Here is a 22,491-nt window from a genome sequence, read left to right as displayed (position 1 = left end):
CTCTTTATGCAAATTACATCAATGAATTGTGCAAGGGATGTCATTTTATCAGCCAAGGCTTCCGAAGCTCAGACAGAAGGGATTAATGGTGCAGGTTGTTCACCTCTTCTGTTTGACATGAAGCAGATTGTAACTTTATGAAATAATTGTGTGGAGGGACAGGGAGAGCTCTCTGGGGTTACTCTAGAAGTGACATCAGCTCATCATCTTTGTGCAATTTGCTAAACTACTGAGCTGCTGATTAAGAAATGAGCATATCTTTGAAGTGTACCTCAAAGGAAGTCAGCTTTCCTCAACATGCTGGCAAGTCAGGGAAAGGTGAAAACTGCCAGAGACGGCTGAAGTAAAATATGTAGGAGGTGGTAGCAGATTTAATTAGATGCAATCTGTGCTATGCTGAGTTTTAAATGAACCCAATTTCTGTAATTCATACAGACCATTTAATATCTTTCCTCCTGTGCTGATTTAAATTACTCCCAAAGAAGCTGTCTGCCATGGCACCTGACTTTATTGAATAATTTCATTGGTATTGACACAGAAATTGTCATCATCTGAGGTTTTGGAAGGATAGTTTTTATTGCTGATGTGGGAAATGATGGGAGGTTTCCTTCCTAATTATTCTTACCATGAGAAAAGGTTTCCTGGTGTTCAAGCGACTCCAGAATACAGAATTTATTTAATTTACATATAAATACCTTGTTAATGAGAAATAAGAGAATGAAAATCATGGGGTTGATTATAGATAAGTAAAAAGGCTTTAATGAAATCCTAGGGGATACTCAGGTTATGGGTTCTTATGGCCACACACTACCTGACTGTTTAAATCCACTGCTACCACAGAAAATTGCCTTGAATTAATTTTGCTGCTTGCTACTTTGCTACTTCTGCCACTGATAGCTTATTGTAAAAGCCTTAATGATGCAGAAGTCTGTACACTGAACCATTAATATGGAATCTGTGATAAAGCTTCCACAGTTTGTCTGTTCTTCTTTATTTTTTTATCCACATCTCTTATGCATATACACACTGACACACACAGACAAGCCCAGAGGAGAGATATGGGACTGAGCTTCTTTGGAGCTTCAAAGTTCAAACAAGAGGGAATTAAAGATGTAGTTTTGTTTTTATCCATTCCATTTATTCAGAGGGATTAGCCAGCTGAGACAAGAAAATTCTTTCCTCTTTTCTTTTCCATATTTGGTTGAGAATTGTAACCAGTATTTGAGAACACAAGTGATGGTTAGCTTTATTCCACAAGCCATTGCTTTGTCTGGGCTAGTCTGGCAGAAATGTCTATTTCTGAGCTGATGAAAGAAAATATTTCCTCAATTAAATAGAAATTTTGTTTTCACAGAGAATAGTCAGATTTGAAAAATAAATTTGAAACATTTTGGGGGGGGGTTATTTTTTCAATATACTCATCAAAAGACACAAGACATTAAAATTATTGGGAAAATACTATGTCTTGTACAACTTTAAAGGTAATTTTTAGTTTGTAAAATATTTTGGGAAATGATGTGTGAAAAGTCTGGGTTTCTTGTTTTGAGCCTGGAGTAAAAGAGATCAGAAGGTGTAAAAAAAAAAAAAAAAAAAAAAAAAAAAAAAAAAAAAAAAAAAAAAAAAATCAGTGGGGGAATGTAAGTATTTGAACAATCACTGCATGACTGCCAAGGCAGGACTATTCCCTTTACTTCCTTACCATTTTTCCTTGCAGTTTAGTAGGAAAACTAAAGCTAAAGGTGACAGGATAGGGGAAACAGGAGTTTTAAGATCCTTGCTATTTCTTTTAGGTTGATGAAGCAGCACTTTTGAAACGTCACAAGCAGGGGTGGCTGATGGAAATCTCTAACAACCTGGACCATTGCATTGCTCGTCTGAGGTACGAATTGCAACATAATTCAGTGAGTTTCTCTCTGCTTCCAAACCCTCACTTCACATTTTTCTGCATTGTACCATTTCAGAGTCCATACAGAAGGGGTTGAAGGACACTTCTTATTCTGGGTCTGCTTTTGAATGTGAATCCATCCTTCTGAACAGCAGTAGTCATTATTAGTGACTGCCAATGCTTACTGCAAGCCACTACTAATGCTTCATATCATTTATTTATGTTAAATGTGTCTTCATTCAGTTTCATGAATATTCACAGAGCAATTACAAATAATGTTACATCTCAGGCACCACTCAAGATCTCTGGAATTGGTGATTAACAATTACATAAAGGTGGAAAGATTTGTTGCCTAGATGTGTGTTGGAAGCCACATATAGCCTTTTTTTCTGGATTTTACTCTGTGTGATTTGCACATTGCAAGATATAATTACCTGAGGTACATTTTTTTCAACCAACCTTTTTGTTCTATTCTAGAGAGGCAAGAAAGGATAAAATTGCCCTTAGTTTGGGTTACCATGGGAATGTGGTAGATTTATGGTAAGTAGTATGTATGGATAATGGATATATTAATGCCCTTGCTTGCTAGTCAACCTGGAATTATTCCCCAAACTTGAAAGAGAAGAGGAATTAGACCTAGTACTGAGTTCATCACTCTAGATTTTTGTGGAAAATGATATTGTCAAAAGAAGGGTCTTTATACCCCATGCATCTTCTCCTTTTCTTTTGAAACAATAAATTTCTCAGGGGAAGAAATCTCTAAGATTCTTCCTTGGATGAAGAAATGATTTATCCTTATCCTTCTGACCTTTCACTAACTGGAGAGCAAAAAAATGTCTTTGACTTCAGTCAAGAATAGAAGTATTGAGGTATTGATTGAACCAAAATAATCCAATGATGTATAGAAATTCAGGCACTCTTGAGGCTTTATCCAATGGTAAACCTTGCTGTCACTCCATAATACCAAGGGCTGAGACTGACCGATACGACTGGTTTGTCACAGTGCTATCTGAATCATCTGTCAGCATTCCTGCAAAGGTAAATGTGAGGTATAAAAGTTGAATCTAAATCCTTTTCACAATCATTGCCCATCTCCTGGCTGCTAAAACAAACACTTAGCCTGCCAAAGACATTATATTAATGTGTAAAACCTCTTGGGATGGATGAAGCTCACTTGAAAGAGGGGCTTGAGTGGGAAATGAGAGCTTCTGTTTGAAAAGTCCACTCATTGTCTTCCTCAGGGAAAGGCTGGTACATGAGTTGGACACAACAGGAGAGCTGCTGGTTGATCTGGGCTCTGACCAAACTTCGTGCCATAACCCATTCAGGGGGGGATACTACCCTGTACAGCTTGGATTTGAGGAAGCAAAGAAGCTTCTATCCACCAATCCAGGGAAGTTCCAGGCGCTGGTACAAGAGAGGTAAAAGTCTTGGTGTACCTGTTTTTAACCTTTACATCTAGTTGCTCTGCAAGTAAGCAGATCCTTGTCTTTCCTGCAAGAAGTTTCTGTTTGTTGACATTTCAGTAGAAATCTGAAGTAGAGCTACAGTACTAGTAACTCCTGACCTATACAGCTATTACTCTGAGTCTGGCAGACATCACTTGCCCAATGTTTTAGGAGCAGTTTCTAGTGTTACAAGATCAGAGAGATGAAGAGGAATGATTTATTTCACTTCTATAAATTCCTAAACTGCATTAGGTTATAGAAATCTGAGAAAAGTTCAATTCCACAGAGTCTACTAGTAGTTTTAGGATCAGTGAATATAGCATAAAATAACCAATGGGTAAGTCCACTCAGGCTACTGTGCTTCCAGCTGTGTCCAGCAACATTTTCTTGGGAAAGATATAAAGGGTGGACAATCTTAGTCCATCACTCCTCCCAGATTGCTGCAGCTGTAAGTTCTGTTTGACATCTTGATTTTGGGGAGCTAATCCTGATTTACAGGTTTGCAAATCAAATTGAAATTTTATCAGTGTAGCAATTTGGAAATAAAGAATGGTGAAATGAAGTCAGTAAGCTGCACTATTGCTCTCAGTTGGCACTTTTGATACTTTATGGCTTCTACTCTGTGTTTTTTTTTCACCTTGAATATTTCTCCTGGAGACCTTTTTCCAGTGGACTGTAGAATATGGGCATATAATCTATTTGACTTTGGATGAAGGACCTAAAAGGACCTTTCCTGTTTCTTCATTATCATACTACTCTGAGACAAAAATGTCAGAATGATAAATTCCTGGGAGGGACTGATTTCTAACAAGCTAAGTATGACCTTAAAAAATCCAGTTTCATTTTTTAGGCATTGATTTACCTCTCTAGAGTTCTAAGAGGCTCAGAACTGGCTACATTTCTTTGAAAGACACAACTCTCTCTGCTTTTTAATGATATTCTCTTAAAGACTGTAAATCACTTCAGAATTTGGGGATAAAAGGTGCTACAGAAACTGAAAGCGTCACAGTTGATATCTTACGGATTTTTGTCTGCATTTCTCTCTGTCTTTCAGTTTCATCTGCCTCCCCCTACTCCCATGTCTTTTAGTGAGTTCATGATATTATTCTTTTAAATATTTTATTGATATCAGGAATGACTTTTTTTTTTTTTTTTTTTTTTTTTTCCTGTATTTCAGTCTAAGACGACATGTGGCTGCTATTAACAGACTAGCTGATAAGGGCATGTTTTTTTGGGATTATGGAAATGCTTTTCTCTTGGAAGCTCAAAGGGCTGGTGAGTAGACCCTGGAGTTAGACCCTGGAGTAGACCCTGGAGTGGAAACAATGGCAATCTTGTATGTGTCTTCACAGCTGTATCTTTTGATAGGATATGGTTGGCCACTGTGCTATGCTTACTCTTTAGTCTCTCTTTCCTTCTCTGAGACTCCTGATCTTCCATGTGATTGAGGTAGAGCCTTCTGGGAACCCATGTGCAATCTGGTTTTACATTTTTCTTCATCAAGTCACTGACTATTAAAATTATTTCATAGGTGCTGATGTTGAGAAAAGAGGAGCCAATAAAACAGAATTTCGATATCCTTCCTATGTTCAGCACATCATGGGGTATGTTGGGAAACGTTTAATAAAGCATTCGAGTGCCTTGTGACTCCCTTTGTACAGGGGGAGAGAACTACAGAAATTCAACTTAGTGCAAATCTTGCACTGTACTGTAAATGATTAAGTCAACAGTAACAGTAGGAAAATTGAACACACAGGTGTTATTCCAGAATTAGTCTTATTTATTTCCATTCTGCAGTAGTGCCCAGAGTGGTTTAGGAAGATGTCCTGTTAGCTCTAATGTCAAGCTCATGTTTTCTATTGTCTTTCTTAGGAAAATGCAGGGAGTAACTCTGTACAGGAAAAAAGAGCAGCCAAGTCTAGAGGGACATGGATGTGAATGACATAAGTAAACTCTGACAGCACAGGTTTTGCTTATATTTCTTCCTGAAAGGCAATGCCTTGATAATTTGGTGTAAAGCTTTATTCTGTATAGAATTAGAAGATCCCATGAAAGCAGACACCAAATGAGTGACCAGTAAGCTAAACCACTGCCAAATCAAAACTCTTCACTCCCTTACATGAACAGCTGCATTTTCTCTTCGGTTGCATCACTTTTTCTTAAGCAGCTCTGCTCAAAAGGATAGCCAAGTCGCTGCCTCAAACTATACCTCTTACCTAAGCTGTGCATCCTGCTTGTAGAAAAAACTGAGCTCTGGAGATCTGTTGGAGGGGAGGATTTTGTAACACTTTTTGCCTTTGACTCATGTTTAACTTGCCTATATAATGTGAATAAGAGCTTTAACATGGAGCAAGGCACCAAGCAGATTACATTCTGGAATTCATTTAAGTGTGTCTTACTATCATGTGTGAAAAATGTGGACAGCAAATGAGTCTGGATGGAAGCACTTGTTCAGGACTTACACTTTTCTGGTAGTGCAGATGCAATTGGAGTTATCATGGGGTAAGGATGAAGAGAACAGGAAGCAGGGAGAGTATATTTAATGAAACTAAAGAAAAATTGCCATTTATCTGGTGATGCACTTGTTTGATTGAAGTGTCCAACATTCCTATCAAAATTCCGGCCTGACCATATTTTTATACACCAGCCCATGGCTGCATGAAACATCACTGTTTCTTAATTAATGGTCCTTGATGCTTCTGTTTAGATTAGTTCATTTAAAATGTTTCAAATTCTTCCGTCTCCAGCTAATGAAAGAAAAGCACTGCTAACAGCCAGGATAAATAAGGAAAGAATTTCAACTATCTCTTAATGAAACATGTTCTCTTCCCAGGGACATTTTTTCCCTGGGATTTGGGCCATTCCGCTGGGTTTGTACCTCAGGTGACCCACAGGACCTTGCTGCCACTGACTCAATTGCCATGTCTGTGCTGGAAGACACAATACGTCAGGGAGGTAAGGAACCATCCCATGCCCCCATCATGGGGAGAGCTTATAGAGGGGAGAAAATGAAACTGAGTTGTGAAACATGTGTTAGTTTTTGGCTGTAACTATGAAAAGCAGTCCCTTGTCTGTTCCACGTGGGCAGGAGACCTTGGTATTCTCCAGACTCCTGTTAAGGAGTGTAACCAGTGTGTGAAATGTGAAAACATGATGGGGAGAGGTTATTCATCCCAGCTCATGGATGGGGCATTGGAATCCAAGGAGGTTTTTAAGAGGCTAACAAGGAGATTAGAGGCAGGAAATCCAGGCTTTATGGGTGTGGTGCTCCATCCAGTGTCATTTATTTGTGATTACAATTTGAGGGCTGACTTTTTTGTCACCTATTAATAGAAGTTGACAGCTGTTTCTATGCACTTGTGGAACCAATCTGAAATACCTGCATGTCTTTGTATGCTACTCTAGTATATAGGAATTACACTTTCTTTCACTCTTCCATATCCCCAAGCATGGGCTATTAGTTCTTCCCCTGTTTATGAATGGGAACTGAGACAAAACAAAAATGGATCTTTATCTCCCAGACTGCAGTGAAAGGCCCTAGTGCATTCCCTTTCTTATTCTACTTTTACAGTAACTAAACAGCAGACTCAAAGAGTTGAGTATCAGTATCCTCTAGCACTGAAGTCCTCTGCTCTTCTGTTTTCAGAGAGTGGAGCTTTGTGCTTCTCAGAATCAAGGAAGGGATCAGAAGGAAATGGATCACAAATTCAAAGCATATTACATGGGGAGGAGAACATGGTCTTTTAATCTGGTAATATTGAAATATTTGTTGCTTTTTTCATGAAAGACATCATTGAATAGAAGTGTGATATTTTTGAAAGCTGTCCTATTTGTTCTGGAACAGTTAAAATTGTGAGGATCTAAGTGATATTTCTGAAAAGAACATTCCCCAGTCAGGTATGTCTCATTTGAAACAAAACTCCTGTTGTATTCCTTTAATGTAAGGTTGATGCCCAGCCTCCTCTTCCTCACAAGAGATGAATTATTGAAACAGTAGATCTTATCCTGCAAGGTCCTTAGTTCTGTCCTCCTAAAGTTTCTTTAAGAGTCATCTTCACTATAGCATAGCACTGGTGCATGAGGTGCATTTAATGCAATGACCTTGAAACTCCTACCCTGTTCAATGGTTACTGAAACTTCAATGGTTTTAAATCTGATCCCTCGGCTAAATTGAAAGGAGGGTGAAATACAGTTCTACAGTGCTTAGTTGCTCGTCAAAAATTTGCAGTATTTTTTCTACCATGTACTGCAATCTCCAGTAATCTTTTTTCAAGACTGAAAAAAGAATCAGTGACTGTGTGTACCATAGTATGTGGGTGTTTATATGGACAGTAATGTAAAGCTGGGGAGAGAAGTCTCTTCCACAGATACTGAACTTTTGCATGTGTATTCTTAGTTCAAATGAAAAATTACATTTAAAAATTTTTAACAGCTGAAAACAAGATTAAGGGTAAGGCTATTATTGGATTTGCTGTTGAAACTGGCAAGATAGTGGGAATAGGATTCCAAAGAGCAAAGAAAACAGAATCTAGCCAGAAAATAAGCAGCTGTTCCTGCATTAATGTTCTTTGAGTATTCCACTTGCTGTCCACTTCTTATGGGACCTGAGCATGGACCAAATTCCAGGATTCCCTGATTATCCTCACACAGATACACATGTAAAATCTGAACCTGCCTTTGAATTTTATAAAATAATCTGCTATGAAGGCTGAGTGAAAACTCCACAGAGCTGAAGTCTGTTGCATTCCAAGTCTAAACTTTTGACCTGGCCTTGAGTCCAGTGTTAAACATTCTTCTCTGGAATTAATCTCTGGAGATGAATTTTTGTGCTTAAACCTCAAAAACTCTGAAAAACTCCTATGTAGTTTTATTATCTCTTTCCACTCCTAAGGTGCCTCAGCTTTTAAGTCAGCCTTTGGATGAGAGGTGCAGCAATGCTGATTGGAGTGTAACTTGGATTTTAAACCTCTGTGGTACTTTGTAGTCTGTGCTGATGCATAACAACTGCACAAATCTCCCAAGAGCAAAGGAAACCAGTCTGTGTTGGTGAAGACCATTCCTCTGAATACACAATGCTTCGTAGTATCTTTTAAACCCTAAATAAGTACAAGAGCAGATGAATTATCAAAAGCAACACAGTAGCTTGCCTGACTTCAAAATATTTCTGTTGGGGCAAGGAGGTAGAGACATCAGTTTAGCAAATGAGACACATGGAGCTACTCTATAAAGTTAAGGTCTCTCTAGAAAGAACTGTCAGATTTTTTTAATTGCAGGAAGCAAGACTAAATAAAAGGGAAGATTCCCTAGGAATAACTGGTGAAATCAAATTATGGACACATCACAGTTAAGACAGGGAAGATGACAATTTATTGGAGCTGGCTTGGAGGGACAGATGTGCTGCACTGAGATGTGCCCTTGTAGCCAGTAATCTCATCTGGTGTCTCTTCTGGGTCTGTGCTGTAGATTTAACAGACAGTAAAGTAAGTCTATGCACTGTGAAGTACAAAATATGGTAAGTACTCTCTGAGCAAGTTTTTAAAAGTAATGGAAAGGAACTCATTCTTCAGTTTTTGAGAGTAACTCCTGTAAACTCTCCTTATCTATAATAACCTAAGTAAATACTACCCATTACCTTCTGGAAGATGCTTCCTTAAAGCTTATGCTTAAGGCAGCACAATGCTACACCAGGACAGCATTAGCAGATGTTTCATCTTTCACTCCCTGAGAAGCTAAGAGCTGACATGTTAATCCTCATTGCAGAGATGAGAAGCTATCACTTGGAGCCAACCCCTAATGCACTGACAAGTCTTTTCAGGACCATTTAAGCTCTGTGTGGTAGGCCTGCCTCTGCAGGAATGAGCATATTTTACATTTCCCTTTATCATCGATTAAATATGAGTATCTTGCCTTTCCCTATTTATTTTATTTTTTTTTTAATTTTTTTTTAAAGTTTTTCATGCATATCTGTTGACATATTACCTAGTGGAAAGATTGTAGTCTAAAGACTTAGTTACCAGAGACAATTTCAAATTAACAGCATGCAGTTTCTCCAGTCAGACTGACTTTCAAACAGAAGTTATATGTACCTTATAATTTGCCTTGAAAATGAGTGAGATCTGGAAAATTATGGGGGCCATGCTGTCTTGGCATCTGCAGTAATGATTCTAACTTGAAACTCCATTGCATGAGCAAGTCACTGGTGCTGGCAAATGCCAGCTGCACCCTGGTAGCAGACCATGTCTCTCAGGACAAGGTAATGTGATGTTGCTGAGCCCATGGAGAAAAAGTTTACAGGCAGTAATTTTTCAGCCCCTATTAACTTCATCTGAGCTCACACTCAGGCTGTGTGGAAAGCCGTAACTGTAAAAGACCCCAAAATTAAGACAATAAGACAATGCTTCTGTCCCATTCCATACCCTCTCTCCCTTTTTTTACTCACTTGCCACAGATGGTGCCGTGACTTTGGAGGCAAGTGATTGTACTGAGGTCACCATGTGTCTGCCTGATACATGCCATATTTTGCTCTCTTTCACTTCAAATATCTTTATTGTTACTCCTCTTTAGTTTGGCTGATTGAGATGGAACAGCACAGATATAAATGAGGAGAAGCTGGAGAATATAAAGCCATTATATATAATTTTCTTCTTCGGTAACACATAAAGATATGAGGTGGATTTGCACATAAAGTAGCTATGCCATAAGTTATTCTATGGTTTGTACTCCATAGTAATGCATGACAACATGCCTCAGTATGTAGGATAAGAGACCTCGGATTTATCTTGGGATAAAAACATTCACATTGACACTCAGTACAGAGAAACTGCTGTGTTAGGAATCTATATCCCAGCATTGGTGTAACTTATCCTCAAGTATGTACTGCCAGCTGCTTCTGAGAATTTCTGCTGGTTGACTCAAAGCACTCATTTCCTAACTGATGCAAGATTGGACTGTAGCACCCAATGTCACGGGGTTTGTTAAAGCTAATAATTTAGCAAAGGCTCTGAAAGGGACTTGGCATTTTGGTAGGTAGCAAGCCTGGTGACTAAAAATGAGCAGTATATGTAATCCATATTTCAAGGTTTAATTTAGCTTCTAAAAATTTGCATGGGAGTTACTGTTCCAGCTGTCTCCTGGGTGACATCTCGTATCTCCCTCTAAGTACATGGTACTGGTTAGTGCATCAGCTGCCCAGAGGAATCTATACAGTGTTTCTTATATGCGTGCTTGCATCTGAGAGTAAAATTTGACTTTCTAGTACTGTCAGATGAATTAAATTTAGAACATGATGCATTCATTTCCAGTACCTCTTTTCTTTCTTGCTTTCTCTTGCAAGTGAGCACATCTGTGAAGCAGCAGTACCACGACAACATCCGCTGGATTCGGGAAGCTGGCAGGCACAGCTTGGTAAGTGCACAACCTCCTTCAGCCCGTGCCACCACTCCTGGCCCAGAATGCAGTTTCTGGATGTTGTAGTGAAAAGAAGGAATAGGTGTGTAACTCCCAGGGCTGATAACTTAAGCCTCTCAGAGTTTTAGGGTGAACTGAAGAAGTTCTTTCCCTTCATTGCTTCATCTGCAAATGTTCAAATAATTCATCCAGGCTTACATCTGGAATGCCCATGATTCACCCTCCACCCCATTGATAGCTGAGCACCTTTCTTTCCAAGTTCTATTCAAAATGTCCTCCCTGGCATTGCTTTGGACCAACCTATTCAGGTCTGCAGTTCCCAGTACTCTTTTTGGAACAGGTGATGAGGCCAAAGAACTGCCATCCTTTTGAACTGTGGGAAGCAGGATGCCACTGATCCATCCTTTGGTTTTCTGTTAGGGCAGGCTTGCTCTCACTGTGAAGTTAACTGGTAACACTAGGACTCACATGTGCTCTTCTCATCTGGAAGCCAGGAGTGAAAGCTGGAGACGAGAATAGTTGTGCAGGACAGATGTTCTTTGCCATATTTTTTCTCCAGATTTCTCCTTCCTTTCCAGCCTACTGTCACCAGCTCCAAACCTCTGCTTCTTAGCTGTTGGTAAGGGATTTATGGACAGGGGGATTATAGACTAGCAATCAGGTTGACTTAAAAAGTGGAATTTATTGGACAGTAGCAGATGAACACAGAAAAACATCTCAGTGATTGTGTGAGTGGAGATAAAACTCACTTCAAAGAGGGATTTTAATTTCTTTTTTCTGGAAGCTGTATGTTCGCGAAGAAATAATCTGCACTTTCTCCTACAGAAGGAAAGGGGTCACTCCAGTGACTCCTTTTATCTGGGGCCTGAAGATAAGCCATTTGCACAGCAAACCTTATCACTCTGGCATTTTTATTTTCCAGGTTGTTGGCTCCCAAGCTAGGATCTTATATTCGGATCAGAGGGGTCGTGTGTCTATAGCTGTGGCTATTAATCGAGCAATTTCCAAAGGAAGGATTAAGGTTTGTCTTTTTTGTCTTAATATGGTCCAGTAATTGTGTTTAACATCTGACACTGGGGTGGCAGGTGGGGAAGAAGAAAGCTTCAACCAGTGAGAGCAGGAGAGCCTGCTGGTAACATGGGACCAGTTTTCTGTTAGCATGTAGTAAAGCTCAGCCCTCCTCTCTGCCTGCCACCAGTTTTGCAATAATACAAGAAGGACAGGTTTAGAAACTCTAAGATATGCTACTTTTTATTTCATGTTGGGAATCTGCCTTATTTTCTATTTGGGCACCTACAAGCACAACAAACCATGCTGCAATTTGCTGAAAACACAAGGGAGTATGGAGAAACTCATTAGGCTTAACACTGCTACTCTCATGCATAGTTAGTAATATTTTACTTGTCTGCGTAAAATCTCACTGACCATATGTGGTGGCAGTAAAAGCACATACTATGGGCAAGATTGTATAGGTATTCTCTAAGTTCTTTGAGTGTTTTAGGTAGGTGTACAATGTGACATCCTGGAGGAACCAAAATCCTGAAGGCAGCAGTCAGTAATTATACCTGTTACTTGCTGTGTGTACAGCAGCACCTGACCAAGACATTGTCAGTCATTCATCTCCATCTTTTTTTATGGCTGACTTACAATTGCCATTTTTAAAGAGGAAAACCCAAATAAAATCTAGAATGGATTCCATCTAGGAAAGGTCTATTTACTGTGACTCAGAAAATGCTTGTTAAAATATTTTAAATGCTGTTGATTCAAAATGAACGTCACTGCTAGCTCAAAAAAAATAAACCTGACCAGGCAGAGCACACCCTTGCAGCTATGACTGACAAGGTCGGACTCCCAGGCCCTTTGGATTTTGTTGCTTCCTTTTCTACAAATCTCCATTCCTCCTCTAGCAAGCTGGCTGCTGATGTCTATTTTCAATGATTTTCTAATTCACTGCCAACATAAAACAGAGCCAGCTAATTCCAGAGCACAGCATGCCAAGAGTGAGTTATTCTTGTGTAAACCTAGTGTGTTGCAGATGATAATGAAGACCTGCAAGCTGGTCTAGATTCTTACCAACAGTTAAATTCCAGGTCAGGACTGGACTTGTTCAATCTGTATGAAATCACTGATTTCCATTTCTAAGTCATTTCTACTCTTGAAGTCTTCCAAAAGAATGAAAAAGTCTTAAACTTCTTACAGATAATTTTCATTTTCCACATGAACAAGAACCATTTTTGTATGAAGATTTTTACATACTGAAATGTCTGAAATTTCAGCAAAGAAATGCTCAGATAAAATAATCTGACTGATTCTCATCTTCTCCTTGTCTTGCTTTGAGGGATGCCATTGGCATAAAAACAAACTCTTGTTCTTAGTTATGAAAGGATGGTGGTTTTCATGAGCATTATGTGAACAACTGTTTTCTAATAAGTAGCAGACAGAGGGGGTTTGGGAGAGGGGACAAAGCTGAGGTTTGATGTAATGTGTTGAATTCAGCAAATTATCACCCCTGCTAACATTGACAGTCCATGAAGGATTCCATTTTCTTGTCCTTGGTTTTTACAGGCTCCAGTAGTCCTCAGCAGAGATCACCATGATGTGAGTGGGACTGACAGTCCTTACAGAGAAACGTCGAACATTTATGATGGATCAGCCTTTTGTGCAGGTCAGCAGAGCAACTGCAGCTTGTCTGTCTGGGCAAACAAGGAAATTGCTTTAAAAGAGAAATTTGACTCTTGTGCAACATTTAAAAAATGTTTTTGTTTAACCCTTTAATCCAAATTAATCAGATTTCCTGAGGAGCTTTGTGGGATTTAATAGTACAACACACATGAATGTAGAGCTAGTTAAATCGGAGGGATCCAGAACAATGCTGAAAATTCAATGAGGATGCACCAGATTTACCTGAATGTAAATGAAGAGCAGTCTGTATCAGGATCTGTATCTTCTGTTTGATTTTAATTTTGCACTTCACTGTTTCAAAGAGGTGATTTGAGCAGAATTACAGCTGTGTTTCCTTGTGATCCACAAAATCAAAGTCAGGTCTCTAACAGTGTTTTGCTTAAAGCAAAGAGATTCACAGCTGCTTTCACTTCCTTGCCTTTGGACTCAAGAAAGCAGCCTGCCTTCTGGAAGGAACATTTCTGGTCTTAGGGGAACATATTTTGATAGTGAAAAAATAGGAATGGAAGTCAGGAATACTGGATTAGACTCCAAGGCTTTTGCTGCTCACTTACAGTGTGACTATGGGCAAACCATGTAGATTTGCTGTATAAAAAGAGCCTTTAACTCTGTTCATCTGGCCTGAGCTAACTAAAGACTCTGCTTTTAAATTTGTGAAATGCTGCTTCAGAAAAATAAACCAAAGAAATATCAGACTGGAGACCTGAAAAAAATGTGTGAAACACTAAGCAATTTTTAACCTAAACCTTCCTCAATTTTCCATCCATAAAGTGGAAATTATGATAATGGCTTTAGCCCAGCAGTGTTTCTGCATGTCATGAGGTGACAGTCACAAAGTGGCTTGAGATTGGAGGATGCAAGCTCCTGTAGAAGGAGAAATTATGATAGAGGTAGCTGAGCATACTGAATTGCTTCCATTATGGGACTTCATAATGGAACAAAATTATGGATCAATTTTAAGGAGAAAAGTTCCCTGCTATCTTAACTGGATTTCCTGATGAAATAAGGCTTTTAGCTGTGTCTATCAGCCCCAATTCAACACTTCTTGAGTATACTGGCTGGTTGTAATAGGGCAGGTGGTTAGATGCCTTCAATAATGTTCAGTCCTAACAAGCTGTGAGAAAATAGTGCAGCTGCACAGAGAAGAGGAATCCAAAGTGATGTCTCCCTTAAAGTGATGAGCAACATAGGGAAACCTCAGGCAATGCCCTCAGAGCAAAGCAGTAGAAGCAAGGCTTGCTAAACCCTCATTGCTCATCATGCTGTGTACTTTTCTTTGCATTTTTTGATTGCCATGGACCATTTCCTTCTCCAAGGGCTTATCTAAAGCCTGTTGACCACTGATTTCACTGGTCTTTGAAACCAGGTCTAGTTCTGTTTCACCAAATGGAGGTAATGAATGAACACCTTAACTCTTCCTTTCTTCCTTCTTTCCTGTTGTTTTAACATCACATTTGAGCCGGTTCAGGTGAAATTGGCTCCTCTCTAGCACACAGGAATTTTCCAGAGTGTTTGCCTCATTCATTTTGTTTTAGAGTAAATACCTCAGCCTGATCCTTGGTAAACAGGGGTCATAGTTGGTCTGCAAAGTTTATTTCAGCACAGACATTTGCACTGTTAGTGACCTTTATTGCAGCCAAGGACCAGCATGTCACTATGTCATTAGTCCACTTGCCATGCTCCTTGTCCAACCTCCACTCCTATAATGCTAGTGGCAGAGGAAGAAATCTGTACATTTTAGCATAGGGTGGTTTTGATCTCTCCCATTTCCTCTTGACAGCACTGTAATTATGATAATTGGGTTGTTAAAGTGACATAATGCCAGGTAAAAGGTGTCATAATGTGGCTTTTGACAGGATTTAACATAGATAAGTGCTCAAGTAAACTAATTTTTCTCTCAGACACATAACAAATGTGGGTTTGGAAATATGGCTGGTGGAGATATTGCTGTTTGCCTCTTACTTTTTGGTGTTAAAAGCATAGCAAGTGATAATTAAATCTGTCCTGAATTCAATCTTGACAAAGGTTTTCAATAGATTTTGCCCACTTATTCTCTATGTATATCTATTTCCACCTCTCTGGGTATGTGCTTTAGCACAAATTGTAGTGAATATACAAATTCCAGTGAACATCTCAGTGGAAATCAGGCATTTGATGTGAGTCAAATTACATTTGTCTGCTAAATTATTTAACAAAACAAAACAAACCCACCTTCTGTGTAATTTCAGCTGTTTGTGTTCACGGTTAAAATTCCTTCATGTCCAGAGGCCAATATTACTCCAGCTTTGTTCCCAAAATACAACTCAAAGTACAACTCTATCTCTAGACTGGCTTTCAGCACAGGGCTGAATTAACACTGCAGGATGATCTGAAGATACTTGAGGCTTCTGAAGAACTGCCAAGTGTGTGGTTTTCCAGGTGTCCCCCCAGATATGTCCAGCCTGTTCTTCCATGACTAAGGCATCCTAAAGGAGAGGTCTGTATTTCTCTCCACCCTGAGGATGTATCTCCCAGCTGAGGAGTGGTGGTTTCTCCAGCTGCTGGAATTGGATCACAAATGCAGAAAGTTCCAGGGTCCTCACAAACCACGGTGAAATTGTGTAAGGGTAAAGACTGGGAGCAAAATCTCTCTTGTGTGTTTCTTCTAAGAGTGAGATGTTCAGTGTGTATCTGTGAGAGAAGCAGTGAGTAAACCCTGTCCCCAACGCTGCCATCCCACAGCCAGAGTCAGGGGGTTACTGGAAGGAGTGAGCAGGACAACAAAATGTTGAATGCAGAATGTCAGAGCCATAACACTTCTCCTCTCCTCCTAGACATGGCTGTGCAGAACTTTGTAGGAGATTCATTCCGAGGAGCCACCTGGGTTGCATTGCACAATGGGGGTGGAGTTGGCTGGTAAGAACTTATTCCTGTTTCTAAAGCTGGGCTCTGAATCCTGTTAGCACCACTGTGCATGTGTGTGGGGAGGAGAGACCAGAGGGTAATTGTAGAAAAGATGCATTACTGGAGTAATACAATGTTGTGATCATGGCAAGGATGAGTTTGGAGACAAAGATGTGTCATAAGGTAAAGTGTGGTGTGGAATGAGGCTTTTTATTAATGCCCATATATCTAGAAAAAGTTTTTTTAACATTGGCCACGACAGAGTTTGAAGAACTTAACTTGCCAAAACAGGACAGTCTGCTCTGGTCTTTTTGAATGTATTCTGCTTTCAAATTTGTCTTCAGAAATCCACAACCAAAGTGTTACTGGATGGGTTATGTTTAGGTTTCCCCTTAAGCTGCATTTAAATCTGTGACCTTAGGACCCCAATAAATGTTCATGTGCTAAAGTGCAATGAGAGGTTATTGATACAAACCAGCTCAGGTGCCAGCAACCCTCCCAGTCCTTCTCCCCTTGTTAATGCATGGGAGGGTAAAAGACCACAGCCAAGTAAGGACTGGACTGAACACCTTCACATAGGATGCAGGACTAAGAGGAATACCTAAACTGAGCAGCAGAATGAAAGAAATATTGTATATGGATTATACACTACTAAGGGTTTACTCTGGATTGCCAAAGGTTTATAACCAGGTTAGTCCAGCAAAGCCTGTTACAGTCATGCCTTCATTTGATGGTGTCCCCAGTCAATAGGGTCACAACCCTCTATTAAGCACTGTAGTGAACCCTCCCACTTGACTCTTCCATCCAGCTCTGGAGCATTCCAAGGACAGCAAGCCAAACAACTTGTAGCAGATGTTATCCTCAGAGACATCAGAACATACTTAATTGTTACTCATCTGGATGAGTTGTATCTAGAAAATATCCCTTCAAATCAGATGGAGAATTCCCTCTCTTGTACTCTAATTCCTTTGATTCTAGGGAAGTAACTACTGAACTGAGTGTACATGAGAGCAGAATTGAACAGTGGATAAGAAAGCTTTTTGAGGGACTAGAAACATAGGGTGAAATTTTGCCTTTACTAATTTCAGTTATAACAAGCACCATGGCCATGACTTTAATCACAAATTCCATAACTCTGAATGGAAAATGCATCCCAGAATATCTTCTTACTCTGAGCATCTCAATCTTAGACTCCAGAGATAGCAGCAGGCTAGTTCTGTCTGAACTGCCTTATCTTAGTTTAGACTTTTAAAATATCTGCTTGCAAAAAGCAAGCAAAGAAAATAACTTTCCACTACATGTTTAGAATATTTTGATTATAATTATAATTTAGAATTGCTAAAATAACTGCTTATTCTATGAATGCTCTGTGCACTGATGATGCTTCCTTCAACAGGTACAGCTGATCATATTCCCTGTGCACGTATATCCCTCCTGCATGTTTCTAGCTGCTAGCATGTTTCCCTGTTAGCAATTCAGGGAGAGATTGGCTGAATGATGAGATTGTCCTAACTTCTGGAAAACGGGAGCTGTCCGTGCTGGAATTTTTTTAATTGATAGGTGAAGTGACATCATTAAAATGAAGCTCTTCCCCAAAACAGAGCAGAGGTGCTGTTGTTAAAGTGATACATCAGAAAATTAGCAAATGTGGCTATTCACTAAAAATCAAGTTATCAGTGGAAGAACAGGGTTTGGTTATCCTTTTTGACATTTCCTATGGCTGCTCAATGAATTGTCACTGAGGGACAGTATCTGCTCATGTTGTTCTCAGGAGCCATCACAGCCCTCTGTGATTAAATTACTGTGCTTCAGTAAAAACATGGAGCCTGAAAATTAGGTCTGTCTCTGCAAAAGCCTTCATGCTGAGACTCAGATGTCTCATGTCATTAGATGCAGTGGTCTGGGGAGGCCCCAGAATTCACAGCAGTATGGGTAGCTCTGCTCAGCTTAACTGATCACAGCACCACCCTGGCTGGTTAAAGGGCTGCCCACCTTTGCCTTCTAAGGATAAAGAAAGGAATAATTTAAAGGTAATAAAAGAAGCAAAAAAGGCTCTCAGCCATAACAAATTACTTTCTTTCCCTGGAAGATTTTAGACATGTCTTCAGATTTTAGTTCTAGAGAGCTAAAAATTAAGCTGACTTTGCAATAAAGAAATCTCCACGTGCCCAGCAAAATCTTCTTGTCATCAGCTGGTATTTATTTATTAACAGATATGCATGTGATAACAGAGAAATCAAATTGTCAGTGGTAAATTTCTGTTAGGAAATTCAGAGATGGAAATTGCACTGTGTTCAGCTGCCATTCCCCCCTGTGGAGACTGGGCTTGCCTGGAATTGCTGGCAGGTCTGTTCCATCTTCCCTACAAGGCTGCAGAAGTGCCATTTACCTGCTTGGGTTTTTCTGTGCTACAGCCTTGTAGGGCAAATGGAAAAAGCAGGATTAATGTTTATTTAGCTGTAATCTGCATCACATGTGCTGTTGGAGGGATTTAAGATTAACATAGTCTTGACTGTAATTACAGCAAATGAATGTTATTCATTTTGAATGTATGTTAGCACAGAACCTGAGTAACTTGTAGTAACAAAAAAGGCAGAGCAATTTAAGAATTGAACTGCTCTGTCAACAGTGTGACATCTTGGCTGTGAGAGAGGCCTTGTTTTCTTTGATCACCTTAGGAGAAAACATCTGGAATTTATAGGAGGTAGCTTAGGTCAAAATGGCACATGTTTCTTTAATTACCTGAAAATGTGACCCAGTGCTAATGAAGGCACAGAGCTCCCTTTTAAAAGTGAGAGGTTTTGCTGGTAAATCCATCCTAACAAACATTGGTATTTAATTTATGAGTGATTTTTAGACAGTAGAACAGATTCTGATGAGTTATTCCAAATTACACTGGTGTAACAACATTGAAATCAATGGAGAGGCTCTGAATTTATGGATTGCAAGTGAGATCATGGTGATGCTCACCATTCATGCCTAAGCTTCAAGGGATGCTCTTTGGGATGCTGTGCACAGGGGGAATCTTTGCCACTGAAAGAACATGATGTTCCCATGCGGAATATCTTTATAAAGCACTGGTCCAGAGGTCTGATCTTCTTATTGTCTGATATTGCCACTGCAGTGCCTTGAGGTGTGTGTGCACTATCATCCCAATTACACTGTATCACTGATGTTCATAAGTGTCCTCTAGCTTGGTTATTTCTCAGTAAAGATATTGCTAATTTGGTCTCTGCACACAGAAGCAGCAGAGTTTGATGAGGCAAATGGCCCTTGTCTTGATATAATTATTTTTGTACTGTTGTTATCCAGTCTGATTCCTTCTTTTGGGGGAGATAGTAACAATATGAGCAATTCAAAAAGTACAATTTTCAAGAAATTCAGATGTTTGTATGGTTTTTTTGATCCCCAAATGAGACTAAGAGCAGGATTAGTGAAAGGTTTCACACAGTAAAAAGATTCTGGGAATTAAGTTTTCAGCCCATGCTGAAGAGTGCTGACTGTCAATAAAAAAGAAACGTTTTATTTTGAAGATTCAGATCTTACAATATTCAAACATCTTAAATGAAAGCATGACTGTTTCAAATTTTCCTGCTAAGATAAGAAACTGATTCATTCCCATTCATCCTCTGCTCTGAGAACTGTCAGTTCCAAGAAAACTTTTTCAACAGAAAATGTATTTGTAATAATGATACATCTAATAATGGTAAGGTAGAGGGAATTCACAGAATGGTACCATGGTCTAGAACTTTAAAAACTCTACCTTGCTAAACTGTGTGATGGGGTCCTACTTAGCACCCAGGCAGTGGGTATAACAAGTGAAAGGGAACTAAAGTCATAATTACATTGAAACTGAGGAAATGTGAGTTCTAGTTCAAAGCAGACATCAGGCTCCAACACAGCCTCAGCTCCCCGTTTCCTGAGAAGCTCAAGTTACAGCTGGAAAATCCACAGTAAGAAATTATTTGTTCCTGGACTGGAAGACACCCAACTCCTGCCTGACTCATGGATATGTCTGATGTTGTGCTATGTGAATTTTGTAAACTTATTCATTGCATTAACTGTAAAACACAGAGGAAGAAACCCAGCCTCCATGGATTTCCATTATTTGTCTTTCATAGCATGTGTTGTGTGATCTGCCTGTCCCTGAGGTGCTGCTGGTGCTGAGTTACATGGAATGCCAGAACTCTCACAGATCTACAGAAACAGATAATTATCCAACTGCATTCAGCACTATTCACCATATGTAATGAAACAAACTTGAGCAGGGCAGACTCAGCAAGTCAGACAAGATGTTTCCTCTGACTGTTTTCCCTTTCTTTTTAAAACCAGACTAATATTTCTCCTAAGTATAACCTGTTAGTTTTAACGTATTTCCGGTTTTCTTTTGCCAATAAGTCTGCTTCCTGAAAAGTTGGCACTGATGTCTTTAAGCATCAATGTATCTCACACAAAATGAATGGCTGTCTTAGAAATGATCGAGGCAGATGTGCATTAAGCGGTGGTTAATGCTTTTTTAAAATAAAATACTTATGCTCTCTCATTTGTCCTGAGAGAATATAAATAGATCCATCCATCTGCTTCAATAAGTGCAGTCCTCTTCATGACCTTATCTATATGGCAGACTCTAGAGTAATGAACATGAATAGCTTAACCTTTAAAAATATCCTGAGATAGGTAACTCCCCAGGTCATCAATGGTGTTCACCTTTCTTTACTTGTTTCTAGAGCCAGTATAATTTGCAGTCCTCAGGACCTGCAGTGCAAGCTTCATTTTTGGCACCCCTGGTTGAAGCAGATACTGACTGCTAGCTGGGGATTACAAGAAGTGTGGAATGGGTTTGCTGCAGAGCAGGAAATCAGGCTTTTGCTCTGAAAATTATTTCTTTTTTGTTTTGTTTTGTAAGTGTAAACACTGATAGTGTTTCTTATTCAGCACCATTTCTATGCTCTTATCCTTTTTCCAGCACAACCGAACAAATTCACTCTGAATTATATGGGAATGGTTTGAATCATTTTGATTTAATTATGTTCCACGTATATTTTTTTTAGGGGTGAAGCGATCAATGGGGGATTTGGCCTTGTTCTGGATGGGTCTACAGAGGCTGAAGAACGGGCTAAGATGATGCTCAGCTGGGATGTTTCCAATGGAGTAAGCAAAATTCATTATATATTCACTTTAACATCTTCCTTCCTCTGGGGCTGTGTTTCCTTAGGTACTCAGGTTTCAGTGCTCCTTTTCTTTTTAACTGAAGGGGAGTATAAGCACTCAGATAGAAGTTTTTGGGATCTGAGTTGTTATATTCAGGACCAGACTCATTCTATTCACTGCTTTTAATGATGTGGATTGAGAATGAGCTAAAGTCAACAGGTTGTTTGTTTGTTTAATTTTTTTCCCCAGCCAACCTCAAAGAACTTTCAGTCAATAAAAGAGGCTGAATAATACCTTGGTAATGTGTGGGGAACACTCTCTCTGACTTTTATGTGTTGGAGACTAGTAGTTTCCATGTATCTCGGTATGTTTTTTATTATTTTTTTAAGCAGAAAGGGAAGCATGCTTATGATGATTTTGTTAGACATGCTGGCATTGCCATTTGTCTACATTATATAATTAACAGTTATATGAACTTTAGTCTTTCTCTTCTTTCTAGATTAGGCATCTTGAAAGGTGTGTTCAGTGCCAGCTCATCCAGCCCTTGCTACCATTAGAGTTTTTGCACTCCATTGGTGTCCAGATAGATCCTGTCTGGGTTTAGGACTAGGATCCCAATTCTGAAGTGGCAGAGAAGTTTTGATTCAGTACTTGCAGGAACTAAACCAACAGGACATAGGGGTGCACAGACTCATCACAGGATAAAACCTGTTTTCAGTCACTTAACTTCACAAGGACCTGATGGGTTGGGGGAGCTCCTTGCCAACACTGGCATGATCTGCTCTGTTTTACTTCTCAAGAGAATTCCAGAATTCTTTCTTGCCTTAGGCCTAAACATTTTTTCTCTCCCTATGGGCATTACTGGGGCAAGAAGAGGAAGAGGAAGAGTTTTCACATACTTCTGTCCCAGATCTGAAATAACACATTGCTAAATTCTTAAGGTAGAATGAGGAGCATTATTGTATTAATTTGGAGAGTAGAGTAATGAAGACAAACCATTAACAAGCCCTGTGTATCTGAGAAAGCCAATTAAAA

The 22,491-nt window shown here is 39.4% G+C and overlaps 1 protein-coding gene across 1 annotated transcript in view; it reads left to right on the top strand.

The window, feature by feature from the left end:
• UROC1 (urocanate hydratase 1) overlaps positions 1–22,491 on the top strand; it is a 40,406-nt gene that overhangs the window by 16,719 nt on the left and 1,196 nt on the right. The window contains exons 9-19 of the mRNA XM_071756004.1: positions 1,791–1,879; positions 2,363–2,425; positions 3,127–3,306; positions 4,511–4,608; positions 4,865–4,937; positions 6,167–6,288; positions 10,667–10,737; positions 11,663–11,761; positions 13,306–13,405; positions 16,236–16,317; positions 21,357–21,456. Of these exons, the coding sequence (XP_071612105.1) occupies positions 1,791–1,879; positions 2,363–2,425; positions 3,127–3,306; positions 4,511–4,608; positions 4,865–4,937; positions 6,167–6,288; positions 10,667–10,737; positions 11,663–11,761; positions 13,306–13,405; positions 16,236–16,317; positions 21,357–21,456 (1,077 nt within the window). The remainder of the gene's footprint in view (positions 1–1,790; positions 1,880–2,362; positions 2,426–3,126; positions 3,307–4,510; positions 4,609–4,864; positions 4,938–6,166; positions 6,289–10,666; positions 10,738–11,662; positions 11,762–13,305; positions 13,406–16,235; positions 16,318–21,356; positions 21,457–22,491) is intronic.

This window comes from Heliangelus exortis, chromosome 12 (genome assembly GCF_036169615.1).
Source record: "Heliangelus exortis chromosome 12, bHelExo1.hap1, whole genome shotgun sequence".
Taxonomy (NCBI): domain Eukaryota; kingdom Metazoa; phylum Chordata; class Aves; order Apodiformes; family Trochilidae; genus Heliangelus; species Heliangelus exortis.
Note: the sequence above shows the minus strand (reverse complement) of the source record. Positions and strands in the feature narration are given on the sequence as shown.